The sequence below is a fragment of the Nycticebus coucang genome, chromosome 1 (genome assembly GCF_027406575.1).
Source record: "Nycticebus coucang isolate mNycCou1 chromosome 1, mNycCou1.pri, whole genome shotgun sequence".
NCBI classification, from domain to species: Eukaryota; Metazoa; Chordata; class Mammalia; order Primates; family Lorisidae; genus Nycticebus; species Nycticebus coucang.
In genome coordinates, this window is record NC_069780.1 from 169,374,679 (window position 1) to 169,395,647 (window position 20,969).

The 20,969-nt window shown below is 39.8% G+C and overlaps 1 protein-coding gene across 1 annotated transcript; it reads right to left on the minus strand.

Moving 5' to 3' along the window:
- Positions 1-514: 514 nt before the first annotated feature.
- SUB1 (SUB1 regulator of transcription) lies at positions 515-20,674 on the minus strand. The gene is made up of 5 exons (XM_053592571.1): positions 20,568-20,674; positions 17,857-17,929; positions 13,977-14,099; positions 2,499-2,607; positions 515-839 (listed from the first exon to the last, which is right to left on the minus strand). Exons 2-5 carry the CDS (start codon positions 17,926-17,928, stop codon positions 760-762), a joined length of 384 nt encoding a protein of 127 aa, XP_053448546.1. The 5' UTR covers position 17,929; positions 20,568-20,674; the 3' UTR covers positions 515-759.
- Between the last annotated feature and the right edge of the window lie 295 nt (positions 20,675-20,969).

Consider the following 20,969-nt stretch of genomic DNA (forward strand, 5'->3'; position numbering starts at 1 on the left):
GTCATTATTTTCTGCAGACTAAGCAATAAGATAACCACACAGAACACTATGTAATAGCATACACTTGCTCAGAGTTTTCATACAAGCCATGTTGCTTATCAAACTATTATCTGCTAACATTTTAATACAGTAAGTTTAGTGATTGCAGTTCTCATGTAAGTACCTTATTGACATAACACTTTGACAGTTTCACTAAATTTGCAAATCAGAATATATTCAAGGAAAACAGTGAAGAGTAAAATGAAAACTGAACATAAAAATTTATTAAAAGAAAATGAAGTAAAGAAGAAAAAGAGTGAAATATCCTTGGAATGGAAAAGTCAAACAAGTCTATAAATATTTGCTGGAACAGAACAGATCAAGTATGGATTTCACATACCAAAAGTTGATAAACTCAATGCAATACAAATCCTTCTTACTGTAAAGGCTGAAGTGAAACTAAAAGGTCTATAAAATGTTACTCTGGGCCTTAAACATTACTAACTCTTCTGATCAAAAAAGGCCATAACAGTTGAGATTGTACTTTTACATTTTATTATTTTACATGGGTTGTGGGCACAAAGCAATTCTCCTTAATAAAGTTGACAATTAGTTTCACTCAGAACATTTTTAATAATGCACATAAAAAAAAGTATTCATCTTACAAACTGTTCTGCAATCCAAACATACAATAGCTTGGAGCACATTTAGAAAACAAAGCCAATGTAAAAAGACAGATTAAAACAACTAGAACAGTACAGGTTTTGTATGGCTCGGATTTTACAGTTTTCTTACTGCATCATCAATGTCAGAAATCTGTTCCTTCAGCTGGCTCCACTGCTCCGGATTTAAAGAAATACCTAAACAAAATTTAAGAATTCAAAGATGAAAATCTATTTAAGGCTGAGGATTTTCATGCTTCTAACTTGAATACTGTTTTATCAAAACTGCCATCTTCAATGGCACAATGCTACAATATTCAGAGAGAAATATCTTGCATTTGTTCCACATTTATCACAATTTCCTAAGCAAATGTTAAATTCAATCTTACTTCCCACAGTGTACCCTAAAAAATACTTATAACCAATGAGAACAAATCATGGTTTGAAGATACATATCTTATAAACACCTGCAAACAAGTAGGCAGGTGATCTGGCCCAAAATTAGCATATAACACCCCATTACTACGTCCAGTTGGTTCCAACATTTGCCCAAAACTTCCACAACAATTCAAGGTGACTGTGATAAGTTCTTCCAGAAACATGCATTTCACTTTGGAAAAATCCCTGAAATGTGATTCATACAGGACTTCTTAGAATGTATGCACTAGGTAAGTGCGCATTCTGAATTCAACCTATTAGGGTTCAAATGCTAGCCTATCATTAACTGTATGAACTTAAAAAGAAATTCCATTACACTCTAAGCCTCAATATCCTTACCAGTAAAATAGTACCTAACCCCAAAGAGTTGTTATCAATAATGAAATTAGGTAATCTTAATAAAAGAATAGCATATCACCCCACACACATAAGTAAACACCTAAAAAAATTTAATGATGACATTTGTCTTTCTCATTTAAGATGTAAAGGCATGAATAGAAATTTTTCATCTTTTCTGTATTTCAATACTTGCAGCCTTCTATTTACATATATAAACGGAAAAATAAACTAAAATTAAAAGAGTTAATATATTTCTCAGCAAACTACTGGAAGGCCATGGAACTGAAAAGGAGAATAAAAATTGGGACACCACCAAAAGGCGGCTTTAAAAGCTAATCAAATTGTTTCAGTGTTTGCAGAACACAATATCTAGCGTCAGCCACTCAGGAATAAAGTGAAATGATCAATCCAGAAGCGACTTAAAAAAAACATGAGCATACAAAAACATACAGGGTGAGTAAAACAAACCAAAAAACTACAAACAGGTGGTACCTTTCAAACTTCAAATAAAGAGGCAAGCAAAGTAGAACTAAATAAGGATGCATGTTTCTTTAGACAAGTAAGGATCAATCTGGAGCAGCAATCCAAATATTGAATTTGAATACTGAATTGAAATTAATTCACAAATGCGCTCTAGCTACTCAGTGAATAAATTAAATATGTTTCTACAATGCTAACTGGCTTGAGACTGGATGAAGCACAAACAGACCCACTTGAATACTACTCTGAAGAATAGCCATTAGGAGCTTCAAATCAAAAAGAAATACTGAAAACTAGTATTTTTCCATTCCTGATTTTGCAATTTCCCAGATAGTGCCTAACCTGCTTCAGAACTACTGTAATTATTTCTTAATTATAAATTAGTAGACAAAGTAGTATTAGGGATGTTACTTTTATTCCTAACAGCTGTATTTAATATAGATCATTAAAAAAGTAAAATATGTCCAAAACAATTACAGAAAATAGAGAATCAACTGAATAAAGCTATTCCTTACCCTCTGTGCCAACAATTCAATTTCAAGTAAAAAAGTTTTAATTCAGTCTCAACATTAGAACCAAATTCAAAAAATTAAACCTCACCTTTCCTTCCTGGTTTCATTTCACCTTCTGGATCCATCCAATATTCTCTAATATCAATAAGAACTTTCCCTTTAAAGTCCCGAACACTAACGTACCTCATTTTCCCAATCTGCAAAGAAACAAAAAATAAAAACATAGAAATAATTGTTCTAACACCAATGACTGTTCAGATCATATTCACACAACTTGCTGCACACTCACTCTGCTTTTAATGATGATGATGACTTGAACACCACAAGTTTGAACTGTGCAGGTCCACTTATATGTAGACGTTTTTTCAATAAATTATATATGTTGAGAAAATTTCTGGAGATTAACAGCAATTTGAAAAAACTAGGAGATGAGCCTCACAATTCCAGAAATACCAAAAAATATTAAACAAGTTACGTTATGAATGTCAAAATATATGTAGGTGGACGTCTACTTTATCATTTACTATCATCAAATACACAAAAAAAATTACAAAAAGTTAAAATTTATTAAAACTTATTCAAACTCTTGTACAGACTATACATAGCACCATTCAGTCAAGAGAAACTTAAGTCAAAAGACGGAGTCTTAAATCATAACTGCAAAAACTATAGTGTATCTCCTCTTGTTATTGCAGTATGCTTCAACTGTTGAAAGCATCTGCTTAAAATACCATGTGATGTTAATCATCTCCACATGAGCAGTTCATCTCTCCAATAAATTGCATCCTGTAGCAAAAAGTGATCTCTCAAGGTCCTTACATACATTTTTCATCATGTTTGTACAATACCATAACATCATGGTAACTTATCCTTGAGTAATATCATCAGACTTATACAAAGAGCCACCGGAGATGCTGGAAGTGCTCCCAAGAAGTTGTCACATTACCAAAAAATTTGAATTGTGAACATGTACCATAGATTGAGATCTGCAGCTGTAATTTCCTGCCATTTCAACAGATGATTCATCTTATAAACAAAAACACAAACCATAATGATAAATACAGTACAGTACCATAAATGTATTATTTTCTTTACAATTTCCTTTATATTTTCTTTTCTCTACCCTGTTTCCCCGAAAATAAGACACTGTCTTATTTTAAGGTGTGCTCCCAAAGATGCGCTAGGTCTTATTTTCAGGGGACGTCTTATCTCTCCTGTAAGTAGGTCTTATTTTCGGAGGATGTCTTATTTTCAGGGAAACAGGGTACCTTACTTTATTGTGGGAATACAATATATAATACATATAATATACAAAATAACACATTAATTAGGCCAGCACGGGGGCTCACGCCTGTAATCCTAGCCCTCTGGGAGGCTGAGGTGAGTAGATTGCCTGAGCTCACAGGTTTGAGACCAACCTGAACAAGAGTGAGACTCCCTCTCTAAAAATAGCTGGGCATGTAAGTTCCAGACCTGCTGTCAAGGTCTTCTGTTTTGTCAGACCACCCAGTGTCCCTCCTGTGAAGATGCAGTCATGAATTGGAATGTGAGGACCCCAGCCGCAGCCACCTCTGCCTGCCTCAGAGAAAGGTTCCCAGGTGTGCAGGGGAGGGGGCAAGGCCCAGCAGCCCCCAGGGATCAAGGATAAGGCTGAAGTTTTCACCTCAACTGTGATGGCAGGAGTGGGTAGCTTCCTCCTCCCTCCTTAAGTAGGACCTCTTGTCATATACTGTCCCTTCAGTCCAGTGTGCCAGGGTTCAGGAGCCATGCCCTAGGGTCTCTAGATCACTCTGGTCCACATAAATGTGAATGGAGACAGGTATGAGAACCTGTCCTCATCCTCAATTCATCCCCCACCCCAGGCCTCATGACAGTGCTATCTAAGAAAGTCTTCCCTGCCACCCTAGCCAGCCTGGTCAGCGCTCTGCAAATTGGAGGAGGATCCGACAGGAATGTGTAAATTTAAGATAAAAATGTCTTGATTGTAACTGTTTGTGGTTTAGCTTTGTATTTAAACAAACAAACAAAAGAAATAAACTTGAAAATTATTTGTCATCATAAAAATGAAGCAAGAAAAATTAAAATATTTATTGCCAGGCCAAAAAAAAAAAAAAAATAGCTGGGCGCTGTGGTGGGTGCCTGTAATCCCAGCTACTTGGGAGGCTGTGGCAAGAGAATCCCTTGAGCCCAAGAGTTTGAGGTGGCTGTGAGCTATGACGCCATGGCACTCTACCAGGGGTGACAAAGTGAGACTATCTCACAAAGAAAAAAAAATACACATTAATTGACTGTATATGTTATTGGTAAGACTTACAGTCAATAGACCATTAATAGTTCTTGAGACGTCAAAACTTATACTCAGATTTGACTATGCAGGGGTTGGTGGTGCCCCTAATCCCTGCTTTGTTCAAGAATCAAGTGTACATATTCTCAAAGGAAATCACCATTTAAAAAAAAAATTCTAAAAAGAATTAAACAGAGTACACTTAGCATTTTCCAAATCATTTTACATTTATAAGCATCATTAGTAAAATAGTGTAACTGCTATGGAAAACAGTATGAAGGTTCCACAAAAATTTAAAAACACAAAAAATTTAAAAACAGAACTACCATATGATCCAACAATCCCACTTCTGAGTATACCAAAACTGTCGTGTATAATATGCACCCACGTTTTTGGCTCAAACTTTCAAGAAAAAAAATATTTCATTTATTTCAGCCTTAAGAATGAAGATGCTAACACAGAAAAGCTTTAGGTAAAAATATCATGTAGTTTTGAATCACTGGTCATGCAAAAAGCCCAAACTTAAACCCCACAGGGCTGGATTCCCGTAGTCCAGGCCAGAACCACGAGGTGTTGGGGTGCAAGGGGCATAGGGAACACAGGAAGCATTAGTGAGGGGTTCAGTTCTCAGTCTCACTCAAGGCTTGGCTCTGCTCACAGGATCAGCTAAAGATACCAGCTCTCTAGGACTCCAGCCCCAGAGTCCCCTTCCCTCCCTCTTTCCCCCTCCTGGGGTTCTCAGCCCAGCAAAAGCAATGCAGGATTATACCAGGAGAAGCACTGAGGCTGCTGTCCACAGTTCTGAATCTGTTCCCTTCTCGTGAGGAGAGGATGTGAGCCCGGGAGCAGCAAAGGTCACCAACAAGCCCCAGGTTAGGATGGAGGTGTTCCAGGGCAAAGTTCTCTCAGCTGTGTATACCGTCCGAGGAAAGAACAAGATATTAAAATGGTACTTGAGAGGTAGAAAAAAGTAGAAGAGGATGGTAATTGGGCTCCTATAAGATGGTGTTGCCCTCTTCACAGCTACAGATGCCCAGCCACATTACTTTTAGCATTCCCATGAGCTGCAATGTGGAAGGGACAGGGAAGAGATCCGAGGACACCTCTGAGCAAGTTAAGTCCCCAGCTACCTCCATCCCTCTTCTCCAATCTCAAGAACATAAGCATAAACAAAAGATAGAGAATTATTTCCACCCATGTATAATGCTCATCCTTCTTTTCCCATCAAAACTTTGGGCAAAGACAGTAAAATACCATGTAGCCAAAAAATTTGAAGACACATCCATATTTCTAGCAGCATTATTCACAATAACCAATAAAACCACCCAGATGTCCATCCACAGATGGATAAACAAATTGTGTGTGAAAGCCACACAGTGGACTATTATTCAGCCTTAAAAAAGAGAAATCCTGGGCGGCGCCTGTGGCTCAGTGAGTAGGGCGCCAGCCCCATATGCCGAGGGTGGCGGGTTCAAACCCAGCCCCGGCCAAACTGCAACCAAAAAATAGCCGGGCGTTGTGGCGGGCGCCTGTAGTCCCAGCTGCTCGGGAGGCTGGGGCAAGAGAATCGCGTAAGCCCAAGAGTAAAGAGGTTGCTGTGAGCCGTGTGACGCCACGGCACTCTACCCGAGGGCGGTACAGTGAGACTCTGTCTCTACAAAAAAAATAAAAATAAAAAAAGAGAAATCCTGCATGGATGAATCTTGAGCACATGCTAAGTGAAAGCCAGTCAGAGAGATAAACAGAATATAATTCCACTTAGATCAGATAACTAAAGCAGTCAAGTTCACAGAAACAAATCATAAAATACTGTCTACACAGGGCAGGAGAAAAAGGGGAAGAGGGAGTTGTGGTTTAATGGATATAGAGTTTCAGTTTTGCAAGATGAAAAACTTCTGGAAATCTGTTTCACAACCATGTGAATATATTTTTATTTTTTTTACCACAATAAAATCAGCAGAAGCAGAATTCTGCAATACAAACTACAACCAATAGGAAACCACAGATGGAGATAGCCACGTTACTAATTCCTGTAACCATTCTGAATACAGGAATCCAGAGTTCCAGTCAACAGTAAATGAGAAAGTTTTTCCTTTTGACTTTCCTTGCAAATAACATCTTTAATGAACTCCACTCAGTCACACTGAGAATTTAAAACTATTCATAGAAGACTATTTTTCACAAACCTTATACTGCTGCTTAACACAAACTACAAATTCCAGAAGAAAGAACGAACCAGGGTAGAACCCCAGCAGGGGGAAAGAGGGAGGGAGGGGGACACTGGGGCTGGAGTCCAAAGTGTCTGTCAGCACATTCTAGACTCACAATAAAAATACAGTGAAGACAACATGGTGCTAGAGTAAAGACAGACATATAGGTCAATGGAATAAAATGAAATCCAGAAATAAATGCAGTTTATATATGCCCTGATTTTCTTTATAAAAATCCATTATCGGCTTGGCGCCCGTAGCTCAGTGAGTAAGGCACCAGCCACATACACCAAGGCCGGCAGGTTCGAACCCAGTCCGGGCCAGCTAAACAACAATGACAACTGCAACCAAAAACAGCAGGGCATTGTGGTGGGCGCCTGTTGTCACAGCTACTCGGGAGGCTGAGGCAAGACAATCACTTAAGCCCTAGAGTTTGAGACTGCTGTGAGCTGTGATGCCACAGCACCCTACCTAGGGTGACATAGTGAGACTCTGACTCCAAAAAAAAAAAAAAAAAAAAAAAATCCATGGTCATTCAAAGGAAAAAAGAACTCGCCTGTAGCTCAGTGAGTAGGGCACCGGCCCCATATGCCGAGGGTGGCAGGTTCAAACCCAGGCCCGGCCAAATTGCAACAAAAAAATAGCCGGGCGTTATGGCAGGCGCCTGTAGTCCCAGCTGCTTGGGAGGTTGAGGCAAGAGAATCGCGTAAGCCCAAGATTTGAGGTTGCTGTGAGCCGTGTGACGCCACGGCACTCTACCGAAGGCGGTACAGTGAGACTCTGTCTCTACAAAAAAAAAAAGAAATCAAAAACAAAGGAAAAAAGAACAGTATTTTCAACAAATGATGTTAAAACAACTGTATGGGGCGTGGGAAATGATCTCATCCCTATCTCACACCATACATAAAGAAATTCATTCTTTCATCTGAACCACAGACCCAAACATGAAAACTAAAATTATAAAATACCTTCTAAGAAAAAACAATAGCAAAGTTTTTAACCATGGGGTAAACAAAATATGTCTCAGATAAGAAACAAAAATATTAACCAAAAAATGGAATACTGATAAAATGGACTTAATCAAAACTCAAGCTTCTTGGAAAAGAAGCTTCAAAAAATAAAAAGGCAAACCACAGACCTAAAGAAAATATTTATTCAAGTTACAGCTGCAGAGGACTTGGCCTTCCAAGAAAGCCTGAGGAAGGAGCAGGTACTTAAGACTGTGCAGCACAGAGAAAATAACGAACCAACAGAATCTGTGATAACTATATCTCCAGAATGGAGATGACCTGACGTGGAGGCCACTGACCAATGGCCAGCCCTCCCTCCTCCTGTTTATCTGTTTGATTCTGTCTCTTAGATTTTATGTTCTTTCTTCTCTTTTTACCTCAGCTTGTATTTAAACTAAAATGCTTTAAAGAAAATAATTTCCCTTAACTAAAAAAAAAGAAAAAAATATTCACTGCATCTCTACAAAGGATTTATCTCCAATTCAATAAATCAAACATCCTATTTTTTTTTTTTTTTTTTTTTGGCCGGGGCTGGGCTTGAACCCGCCACCTCCGGCATATGGGACCGGCGCCCTACCCGTTGAGCCACAGGCACCACCCATAAACATTTTTTTTTTTTTTTTGGCCGGGGCTGGGTTTGAACCCGCCACCTCCGGCATATGGGACAAACATCCTATTTTTTTTAAATGGCCAAAAGATGAGAAAAACAGCCAGTAAACACAATAAAGATGTCTATTGCATCAAGACATTAAAAAAATGCAAAGTAAAACCACAATAAGCTACTACTACATACCCATTAACTGAAATGGATAAATTTAACAAGACTAACATTTACCTAGTGAGGATGTGGAAAACTAGATTCTCAGACATTGCTGATAGACACATAAAATGGTACAGCTACTTCAGAAAACAATTTGATGATTTTTCTTACCCAGTTAAACATATACTATTGATCTAAGCAAATCTATCTAGTATTTATCCAAAAGAGAAAAAAGTCTGCAAAAAGACTTGTACAAGAAAAATATTCACAGAAGCTTTATTCCTAATAGCCAAGACTCAAAACAATCCAAGCATCCATCCAAGGCGAATGGGTAAACAAACTGTAGTACAATCATACAAGAAACTACTACTCAGCAATAAAACAAGCTATTTATACATGCAGTAGGATTAATCTCAAGACATGCTGTGCAAAAGAACCCAAACACAAAAACTGCAATGTTTCCAATTATATGAAGTTCTAGAACAGGCAATATAAATCTACACTGATAAAAAGACCAATGGTTTATGTGGCCAGAGATATGACTGTAAACGCAAAAGAGAACATTCTGAGGGCATGAAAATGGTCTGGCCACAAGGGTATGTATATACTGTCACAGTCCGGCAAATTAGGCTTTTAAATGTGTGCATTTTATTTTACATAAATTGTACCTCGATGAAGTTTACTTAAAAAAAAAAAGAAATGAACTTGCCCAACAGTCACCTCTCCTTTGAGGAGAAAAGGATAAAACTGACAAATTCTCACCAAAAATTAAATATGAAGGGGGTCATGTTGTGTGGTACACCTTTTGAGGGCAGGACACAATTATAAGAGGATCTTTATCCAAAAATGCAATCAATGTAAACTGGTTCTTTGTACCCTCGATGAATCTCCAACAATAATAAAAGAAAAAAAAATTAAATATGAAAAGTGATGAGGGTGATGAGTAGTGTAAGAATAAAATAATTAAAGGGAGAAAAAAATAAAGATCATTACAGTAACATTTCCTAGAGAAAAAACATAACCAGATTACAGAAAATATATTTTACATGCATATTTTACAAGCATTTGTACATGCTTTCTGTATTTTACAAGCATGTACATCATACAGAAATGTGATTCTTAAATTTTCATTCCTTATCATTTTTGAAGGTCTAGTAAAGGTTATAAATAACCCCTTCAAATCAAAAAAACGTAAATTAAAAAGTATATAATTTCATAGGCCCCTAAAGTCCATTCATGGAGCTCATTAAAAACACCTGCATTAACAATAATCATTTTAAATTAAAGGGTAATTTTAAAGTATCAGGTTTATCCTTAAATCATCAAATCAACTAAAGCAGTATTATCGACCATTTGTGCCTAACTAAATGAAAATATGGATCAAACTTCCCTACATCTCAACCATTCTGATCTTTTAAGACATAAATAACAATGTGATTACAAGATAGTTCTCCAGTCTATGTTTAATATCACAAATGTCATTTTAGGTAGGTATTTCCCCATAGAGCCAAGTTCTTAATAGCTGAAAGAACCAGAACACAAACATATAGTATTTCCTGTTGAGTCAGACTTTTTCCCAGGTAATTCCAGAGTATAAAAGACTAGTGCAGTGATGTTCCTTTGGTATGTCTGATGTACATCACCTTACCAGAACTTTAATCCTGTCTTACAACTACTAGCCAACAGCCAATTTTAATTTGGATTTTAGGCCTATTTGTTTTTGGTAAAATACAGCTCTATCATGGGTCCTAAAAGATTCAAATGCCTGATGATCTAGCAATGTTTAAAAATAGTCCACTGTTGGGTGGCGCCTATGGCTCAAGGAGTAGGGCGCCGGCCCCATATACCAGGGGTTCAAGCCCAGCTCAGTCAAAACTATAAAAATAGTCCACTGTATGGAGCAGACTTCAAAGCACTTTCTTAGTAAATGAAAAACAAACTTAAAAAAAAAAAGAAACTTACAAAACACAATGAGGATACTGTTTTTCTTTCCAAAACCCCATCTTTCATCTTTCTAAGAAAGTTATCAAATCATTATTACTAATAAAAATGAAAGTCTCATTTACATTATTTAATTGGTATACTCTAATGTGCTCTTAAGCAAATTAAAATTCAGTACAGCCGCTAAAATATTTTTCTGTGGCCAAAGTACTATTCAAAGGAAAAAGCTATAATGTGAACAAAATTAAATATCATATTATCTCTTAAAATGTCTACATTAATACATCTGTGAAAACCACTTTGAAAACAAAACTGTTCATCTTCCTATGCAGAAAATAAAGCCAATGTGGACTTTGAAGAGCCAGCCTTAGGAGGCTTAAGAACCTTTCCAAATGAGAATTTAAGAATTAAAGCCAAACTGCAACAAAAAACAGCCGGGCATTGTAGCGGGCGCCTGGTCCCAGCTACTGGGGAGGCTGAGGCAAGAGAATCGCCTAAGCCCAGGAGCTGGAGGTTGCTGTGAGCTGTGATGGTTCAGCACTCTACCAAGGGCAATAAAGTGAGACTCTACAAACAAACAAACAAAAAAAAGAATTAAAGCTCCTTTTTTTTGGTGAGAAAACTACCTAAAAATAGATCTGGTTTTCCCAAAACTAACAGAACAGAATCTCTGAAATATGGGCCCTAGTTTATCTATAAAATAGGGAATGGAACAGACAAGATAAAATCCATTGAAAGGACATAGATGCTCTAACATTTACACTGTAAAAAACAGACATACAGTGAACAAAACCGATCAAAGTACAGAGCAGTTGCCCAGCAAATACTTAAACACATTAAGTCAAAATATTCCAAAGCAGCCCTCAATTCTATATGGGAGGAAAAGTCTTATGAAAGGAAAAGAGACTCCATTTCATCCTGCCCCTTAAAATAGTTTCCCACCGCACTCGGAATAAAACCCAAACTTTTTTTTTTTTTTTTAAGAGACAGAGCCTCACTTTATCGCCCTCGGTAGAGTGCTATGGCGTCATAGCTCACAGCAACCTCCAACTTCTGGGCTTAGAGAATAGCTGGGTCCACGGCCAGAACACCCAGCTATTTTTTTGTTGCAATTTGGCTGAGTCTGGGCTTGAACCCGCCACCCTCGGTATATGGCGCCCCCCTAAAACCCAAACTCTTAAACACGGTCTTCCAAAAGAAAAGCTCTGCAAGATCTGGCCTTCTACTCTCCTCTCCTAGTCTATCTCCTATCTATACCCTTAGCCAGACAAGCTCCAGACACAAAGGGTGTTTGTTTTTGTTTGTTTTCGGGGGGATTTTTTGCTGTTTTTGGCCAGGGCTGGGTTTGAACCCGCCACCTCTGGCATATGGGGCCAGCACCCTACTCCTTTGAGCCACAGGCACTGCCCCCGCCACAGAGTTTTTATAATTCCTGCACAATACAAACTCTTACTCACTTCAAGGTAGTAATACAACACACTTTCCTGTATTTCAAAAGTGTTTTCCTCACCCAAACACGTCATGTCTCTACCTCCTCCTTAATTCCTTAGGGTTTATTAAATGCCACTTCCTCAGGAAGAGACTCCACTTGATTTCTCATAATAATCTGCCCTTTTACTTCTCAGCCCTCATCTTAATAATTTTAATTACAGACATGATTATCTGTGTAATAATTGTCCCCATAAATTCCATGAAGCCACAGACTACATCTACCCAGTTTATCACTGCAACCTGCAACTTGGCAAGGCCTGAATGAAATACACAACACAGTAAATAAGCATTCAATCTATTATCTACTCCAAACAATCAGGGCTTTTCCATAATTTTTCCTTACAAACATTTACTTATGTTCCCTACCAAATTAACCTTGTCTGCCCCTTTCTCTAAGTTACAGAGAAGTCAGAGGACTTAAACCCCTAACTAAATAGTCTGCACTTTGCCTATATTCTATATAAGGCAAAAGTAAGTTTAAAAAAAAAAAAAAAGAGGGCCGCCCTGCTCACTGTGGCTCAGTGAGCAGGGCGCTGGCCCCATATGCCGAGGGTGGCGGGTTTAAACCCAGCCCCGGCCAAACTGCAACAAAAAAATAGCCGGGCGTTGTGGCAGGCGCCTGTGGTCCCAGCTACTCAGGAGGCTGAGGCAGGAGAATCGCCTAAGCCCAGGAGTTGGAGGTTGCGTGAGCTGTGTGAGGCCACGGCACTCTACCGAGGGCAATAAAGTGAAACTCTGTCTCTACAAAAAAAAAAAAAAAAGAATTCCATTTTCCCACTCTCACTTTACTCTTGGCACTCTACCTTTAAAGGCCAAAAATACATGGATGCCAGCCTCGCTTTCTTGTCCAGTAAGTGTTTAGCCTTAATCCGTCCAACCTTCTAGCTTCAACTAAAACTTATGCCTCCTGGAAACACTCATCCTTTTCTTGCTCCCTTTACTGTACTCTTCTAATTTTCCTTCACTTTGTCTCTTGACCTACATACTCTTTTTTCCTTTCATCCACTATCTGAGTATCACCAAAGACATGTCCTCATCCACTTTCTCTTCTTCCTCTGGATTAAACTTACCTTAGTGGATGGCTTCAGTCAGCCACGCAGATGATCCCCCATGAACTTTTTCCAACCAGACCCTCAGGCACCATAAGAGAGACTCTACTTAATCACATCTATAATCAGGTCCACATCTTCATTAATTGCTAAACTCCTCTGATCCATTCTTCCTCATCAATATCTCATAATCCTATTTCTTCTTTGGGAAAACCCATTGAAGCCCTTATCTCACCTCATATTAAAGCCTACAATTACCTAAGCCATCTTAGCTACATTCTTTTATTCCCACACCTCTTCCCTCACAAATACTTCCCGTACAGTGATGCCAATATCAACTCTCCATAAAACAAGAGGAATCCAAGAAAAGCTATGCTAGTCCTCTCCAGGTGAATTCATTCAAGTCCCTCTAATGAACTTACTTCACTTTACCTATTCACCCTACTCCCCTTTTGTTCTTCTCATCAAGCCAATATTAGACAAGTCATATGGCCACTTCCCCTTATACTTCAAAGCCCAGTATTTGACTCTGACTTCTCAAGTTGCTCCTTAAATGTACAGTTCTCAATCCCTTTTGAATTTCTGTAACACGTAAGTTTATATTGTTTTAAATGAACCAAAACTTCTAGAGACTTCGGCAATAATCCAGCATTGTATAAATTACTTTTACTTCTACTAATTTGTTCTTGTATTTTAATAAATATCCTTAAGAGGATAACACACATCAAAGATTATTATGCATTATCAGACTAAGGTACTTTTATAATTCTTCAGATCAAGCCAAATTATTCCTCTGGATCTAAGGAAATAATCAATTTTACCTGAAACATGTTATCATCTCTGCTGCTGCTGCTCTGTTTGGAAGATGACAGAGCTCTTGAAGTTTCACCAGTCTTTTGCTTCTTCACAGGTTTTTCTGGAGCAACTTGCTTTTTCCTCTTTAACTTGAAAGAAAAAGCAAGAATATGGTTAAAATCTGCACACTTAAGAACAAAACACATCTCAGATTCAAAAGATCTCACTACATTCACTTATTAAGAAACAATCATAAACATACACATAAGTTTCACATAACAATACAAGTGTGACATTAACCTCCAGTTCAACCTGACAGTGTTTTCAAATTGTGTTCTCAGGATCTCAAACGACACCTCAAGCATTAGAGTATTAACCAGAGGAACTGTCATTTTGAGATCCCACATAAGTTTTCTTTGGGAGAAAAAAGATAAGGGGCCTGCAGCTTCTAAATAAATTTGGAAATCACTTGTCTACTAAAGCTAGTCCATTTTTTTAAAAAGACATACTAATTAAGAATATATCCAACTTACTCCATTTCTAGCATATGAATATTTATTTCTATCCTGCCTATTCCAAAAGAGATTTAAATTGGCTGAAAGAATTTAAAATTATGCAAAGCTGACGGGAGTTATTTTGTATGGGGCACTAGAAGTCAACAACTCAAGACCTTCCTCATCAAAAAAAAAAAAAAAAAAAAAAAAAAATCACTGAAGACAGCTGTGTGTTAAAACAATCAAAAATCACAACTATATATTAATAGCGGCATTTACTGTGAAAGCTTTTTATATAGTCTCATTCTCAAAATGAGCTATCAGCCCAAAAAACATCTAGAATTCCTAACCCAAACAGTAGATGGCAGTGATGTCCCTTCTTGGTAGAAAAGTATAAATATTTTAATACATATTTAAGGTACTAAATTCGACAAGGCTAGGAAAATTATACATACATGTAAAAGATGAAATAGAAAACAAGGATGCCTCTAATGTAACTATAGGATCAATATTACTATGTGAGACAAAAGTAAAAAATTAACTCAACTCAATAAACAGAAACCAATTATTCTTTACATCAGGATTTCAGGTATTCCCTGTAGACCAGGGGTTCTCAACCTGTGGGTTGTGACCCCTTTTTAACAATAAAAATACACTGCAGCATTAGGAAGGTTGAGAACCACTGCTGTAGACTAATACATTGTCTGCTATGCAAAAGTCTCAATACGGGGCAGTGCCTGTGGCTCAGTGAGTAGGGCGCAGGCCTCAATATACAAGGGTGGCGGGTTCAAACTCAGCCCCAGCCAAACTGCAACAACAAAATAGCCGGGCATTATGGCAGGCGCCTGTAGTCCCAGGAGGCTGAGGCAGGAGAATCGCCTAAGCCCAGGAGCTGGAGGTTGCTGTCAGCTGTTGACGCCAGGGAATTCTACCAAGGGCAACAAAGTGAGACCCGGTCTCCAAAAAAAAAAAAAAAAGCTCAATACACATTTTTTGGAGACAGAGGCCCACTACGTCGCCCTCAGTAGAGTGGTAGAGTACTTGTGGCATCACAGCTCACAGCAACTTCAAACTTTGGGGCTTAAGTGATTCTCTTGCCTAAGCCTCCCAAGCAGCTAGAACCACAGGTGCCCACCACAAAAACACCCGGCTATTTTTTGTTGCAGTTGTCACTGTTGCTTAGCTGTCCCAGGCCGGTTTCGAACCCGCCAGCCTCAGTGTATGTGGCTGGCGCCATAACCACCGTGCTATGGGCGCCAAGCCATCAATACACATTTGAACACATTCAAACACGGTACCAGGTGCAAATTTAAAAATTAAGAAATTTCTTCCTCAAGTATGTATGCTCTCTGAAGCCTTATCTCAACCTTCCAAGTATGAACATTTTATATTTACAATTACAGGTTTCAACTTCTCTAAGCTCATCCCATAAGTTTTGCCTTTTCTTTTAGCTAACACTAAGTTTGCGGAGAATAAAAAAGATGGGAGTTTCTGCTGCTTTTAATAAACTTCTGGAAACTACAGGTCTACTAAAGATAGCCAATTATGTATTTTTTTACAAAGGAGATACACAATTAGAAAAAATACAGCTTATTTCTGGAATATAAATATTTATTCATGTACTGGCTCGGCGCCTGTGGCTTAAGTGGAAAAGGCACCAGCCACACAGACCTGAGCTGGCGGGTTGGAACCCAGCCCAGGCCCGTCAAACAATGATGGCTGCAACCAAAAAAAAAAAAAAAAAAGCCAGGAGTTGTGGCAGGCGCCTGTAGTACCAGCTACCTAGGAGGCAGAGGCAGGAGAATCGCTTAAGCCCAGGAGTTGGAGGTTGCTGTCAGCTGTGATGCCACAGCACTCTACCCAGGGCAACAGCTTGAGGCTTTGTCTCAAAAAAAAACTTATTCATGTATGTAAATGTCTATGAGGTAGAGGACAGTTCTGCATGGAAGATGTGACCACAAGAGTCAAATGCTCGGTTATGCTTCATTGAGATGCTTAACTAAACAAAATATACCACTTACAGTATAACTACCATTTAATGCAGAAAAAGCCCATTCTGTCAAAATGGGTCCTTTTCATGTTAGCTTTGCTTGTGACCATTTGACTAAAAGGAGAACTAGGGCATATTAACACTCTTTAAAATGTACCAGAAATCCTTATAGGCACATAAGCATCAATAGCTGAGAAGGCTGTCAAAATACACACTGCATTAAAAACTTCAGGTTGGGCGACACCCGTAACTCAGTGGGTAGGGGGTCAGCCATATACACTGAGGCTGGCGGGTTAGACCCTAGCCAGGGCCAGCTAAAATCAACAATGACAACTGCAACAAAAAAACAGCCAAGCATTGTGGGGGCACCTGTAGTCCCAGCTACTTGGGAGCTGAAGCAAGAGAATTGTTTAAGCCCAAGAGTTGGAAATTACTGTGAGCTGTGACGCCAGAGCACTCTACCCAGGGCGACATAGTGAGACTCAAAAAAAAAAAAAAAAAAACTTCAGGTTGTTGCCACCCATCCAGGTTGTTATTGTTCACTACACAGAGAAGAGCCAGTCGGGGCTGCAATGGAAAAGTTCAGTTCCACAGAGCACTAAGTCAAGAAGTGGGAGCAATCTCTCAAAATCACCTCCTTAACCATTTAGGAGATGGGGTTTTTAAAGATAGCTTGGTGGCCAAAAGATTAAGCAATTGGGTTTGCTAACTGGTGAGGTTTGGAGAAATTATCTTCTCGTGTTGAGGCAGTTCTGGGTTGGGGTCACAATTCCGGTTGAGTCAGTTTCTTGGTATGGGCTGTTGGGATGTGGGGCCTAGAAAATATCTCAGAAACTACCTTAAGGTTTCGAGAATGTGGTATTATCTATGTAGAAAGTTAAGAATCTTTATGACTACCAGCTGCTTCAGAGGAGCAATTATAGAGAAGCAAACAAGGGGTCAGTGGCCAATTATTATTTTTAGCTAGACCTGTGCCTTCGTAGACTAATAGGCCCTTACCAGTTTCACCTTGTACCCCTTTACTGTTATGTAATAGGTGGTTTCAAGGTAATCTGGCCCAACTATTATAATAGAAATGATACCTACAGATTCGGCACATTTCTAAATAATGGCAAATGGTGGCTTTGGCCTAATTAGAATTCTACTCCCCTGGAGCATAGGGCAGTGGTTCTCTAATAGGGTTCCTAAAGGTCCTCTGTGAAAGAGTCATCTGCATTAAGTTCTATTTGTGTCAATGTGCAGCAAGCATCCTAGGCACGTCTAGTCAAGTGATCTACTGGCCATCTGCATTTTCAGAAACACCCATCTAGATTCACACTTTGGTGTAGGTTCTAATATGCCTTTTTTTAATCTTCCAGAATGAGATCTGGGCAATATTGCTAAATTAAGTTTCACAAAAATTACTGGTGCAGTAATAGTCACCTTTTTGTCAACTTCACTGTCTGAATCACTGCCAGAAGAGCTTGAAGAAACAAGTTCCTTTGATTTCGGCATTCTGAAAGAAAAATACATCACGTTAATTTACAAGTTACTCTACTTCCTTCAGTGTAACTCTCCCCCAATCAAAAAAATCAAAGACACGTTCCATGGTTCATGCTACCATTTTGTGGTACTAGAATTATTACACTGAGCATAAATTTTAATATATGCTCTTCTAAATTGCCAATAATGTTCTGAACTCTGTAAGGGGAAAGATCTAAATGTCATACACTCCTACACCTCCTTCTCAAAGCCAATGAGGTCTCTTTTTATACTTCATTTTTAGTCAGGGAGTAAAATGTCTGTGAGTAGGATAGATTGCAGGAGGCAGCTGACAATTATTATTAAAACCTGAAGAAAGGGCGGCGCCTGTGGCTCAAGGAGTAGGGCGCCGGTCCCATATGCCGGAAGTGGCGGGTTCAAACCCAGCCCCGGCCAAAAACCACAAAAAAAAAAAAAAACCTGAAGAGGGTGGCGCCTGTGGCTCAAGGAGTAGGGCGCCGGTCCCATATGCCAGAGGTGGTGGGTTCAAACCCAGCCCCGGCCAAAAACCACAAAAAAAAAAAAAAAAAAAAACCTGAAGAAATGTGAATTCTATTCATTACTGCTTTAGACTTCTCACTAATGAAATCAAACCTAGTGTAAAATTATTCACTATGGGAACTAACCATAAAACTCACACAAGAGGGGAAACATATGTACTAGGCAAATATATACCTAATTAATTATGCCATTATAATCATTGTTTCATGTTTTGCATATGCTAATTTTTACTTTTTGGCCATATCAACTAAAGAACAGGTACTAATTCAGAGTTCACAAAATTACACATAATTCACAATAATTCATTACATTTTACACTGATTTTCTACACTGAAATATAATTAAAATGTGAAGAATCTGTTTATGAAAAGATGCTAAATCTTTCCTCAAATTCATACTGTAACTATAGTTCCCCGGGTCACCCAGAGAGTTCCAAAGTCTAATGCCTTGCTTCCAAGTGGATGTTTATTGAATGCCTGAGCACAAATCAGACAGCCAACTACCAGTTAGCCTAAACTACACATTTCAAGGAATTCCAAAGGCATGTGCATACACACTATCAAAGTAACTTTTGCTCTCCCCATCTCAGAAGACTTGAGTTCTAATTTTTGTTTGCTGTACAGGGAATAACAAAGACAATACTCTGCATATATCTGTCGAATAAAAGGAAAAAATGCTTTAATTTCTCCTCAGGAAAAAAAAAGTCATAAATAATCTAGCTTTCTAGGCTACACTTGCAAATACTGGCATTGACTGTGTTCCACAATAGGAGGTCAAGGTAAAAGAATTGGGCCATCCTAATCCTAAATGCAAAAGGCTCCAACCACACCCGATCCAGACATGCAGATTGTAACTGTTAATTTCTTGAAAGGAAGTACATGTAGATGGTAATAGACGGTTCACAACTATGTTTCTTACGTTCTCCATGTTATTGCACCATTTACAACCTTACACCCACAATCAATTTAGTTCAGTTTTTTATACCAGCTAATACAACTGCCAAAAAACTGTCTAAAAAGCAATGATATTAAACAATCTATTTTTCGCTTTACAACAGTCAAGCACTACAATCTGACATTAAAAACTGTTTGGGGGCTTAAAATCATTTCAAAGAACCACCTTGAATTCACCCAAATAAGAACTCTATTCAAGGTGGTAACTAAAGTCACCCTCTTTGAACTTCGGACAAAATTTACCTTTACTTAACGAGCCTTTAGTGTTCGAAAAAGGGGGAGAGGACAGACTTGTATTTCAGATACCGAAAGCGGTATTGTAGAATATACACAAAACGCAACTTAAAAAAAAAAAAAAAAAGACTCTTAGATGTTTGCTAATTGCGTGGGAGAGGGTTAGGGAAAAAACTAGGTGAAGATAAACTAGGGCTGAAGGACACAAGATTCTGGTACAGCACGAGGGTGATAAGCACCCCAAGGGGTCCCGCGGCCCTAGGAAACTGGCACAACCCCGAAGCTGGCAAAAGCGTGCGCGAGGGAGGACAGGCTGGTCGGAGGGGGCGTGGGAGGCGGAGGAGTGCGGAGAAGTCCTTCTGGAAAGAGGCGGGACTTGCACCAAGCGCCATTTTCTTCCCTCGAAGCGTTCCCTCCCCCGATACACCAGCCACTCTCCCCGCCACCCCTCCCGATCGTATGCGATCGTATCCGACCTCCTCCTCCCCAGTGGGCCCCTAGCGTTCAGGGCAGGGGCGGAGGCCCGAGCGAGGCCGGGAGGAGAAGAAGGACCCGCACGCGCCCCGCCCGGACTGGTCGCCACCGCATTGTCCTGGGGGCGCCACGACCCCTTCCCCACAGCTCCTCGCCCCCCGGCCGGCCCGCGACCCGCCGTCCAGGACAGCAGCGCCGGCTGCCTCAGTTCAATTCCCAGGGTAGACGTCTGGCACCTAAGGGCCCCAGGCGCAACCGGCGCCGGGTCGAGGGGAGGGGGCCCAGGACGCCGAGGCTGGAAAGGGGGAGGTCAGACAGAGCCGCCATTTCCCTTCAGCCGTTGCAGGCGAGAGGAGGGAAGGGCCGCAGGCGGTTCACGGCCGGCCGGGCGGGTAGGAATCGAACGGGGGGTGGCCCAGAGGAATAGGGGCGGGAGTCCCGTGCACTCACGCTCTGCTTCTGCAGTCCTGCACCCTCCTGCTCGCTCGCTCGCGACTGACAGAAAACCGGAAGTGACGGAAACCAAGAGTCGCCGGGCCCGCCCCTCTGAGACCGCAGACACGTGATGGGGCGTGGCTTCCTCTCGGAAACCAACACATTGTCCTACCCTTTCCAGGGCTTTAAAGGGCCCGCCCCTCGTCCCGAACGGACAGCAGGAAAGTGAAATGCGGCAAGATGGCATCTGCCCCATATGTGAATGAAGGGGCTAATAAAAAAATGAATGAAAAGCACCGAGCTTGCATTTGTTCAGTAAATTTTGTTCCATTGAAGCGAAAGGTCCTTACCGAAAAAGATCAACACTCTGACTCATTTTCTTAGAAATGATCTTCCTCTTATCCCCGTCCTACCTCC

Coding starts and splice junctions, on each gene's coding strand:
- SUB1 (XM_053592571.1), bottom strand. CDS start 17,928: ATGCCGAAATCAAAGGAACTTGTTTCTTCAAGCTCTTCTGGCAGTGAT. Junction 2,608..13,976: donor GAGATGATAACATGTTTCAG/GTAAAATTGATT, acceptor GTTTCTTTGCAG/ATTGGGAAAATGAGGTACGT. Junction 840..2,498: donor AATGAAACCAGGAAGGAAAG/GTGAGGTTTAAT, acceptor AATTTTGTTTAG/GTATTTCTTTAAATCCGGAG.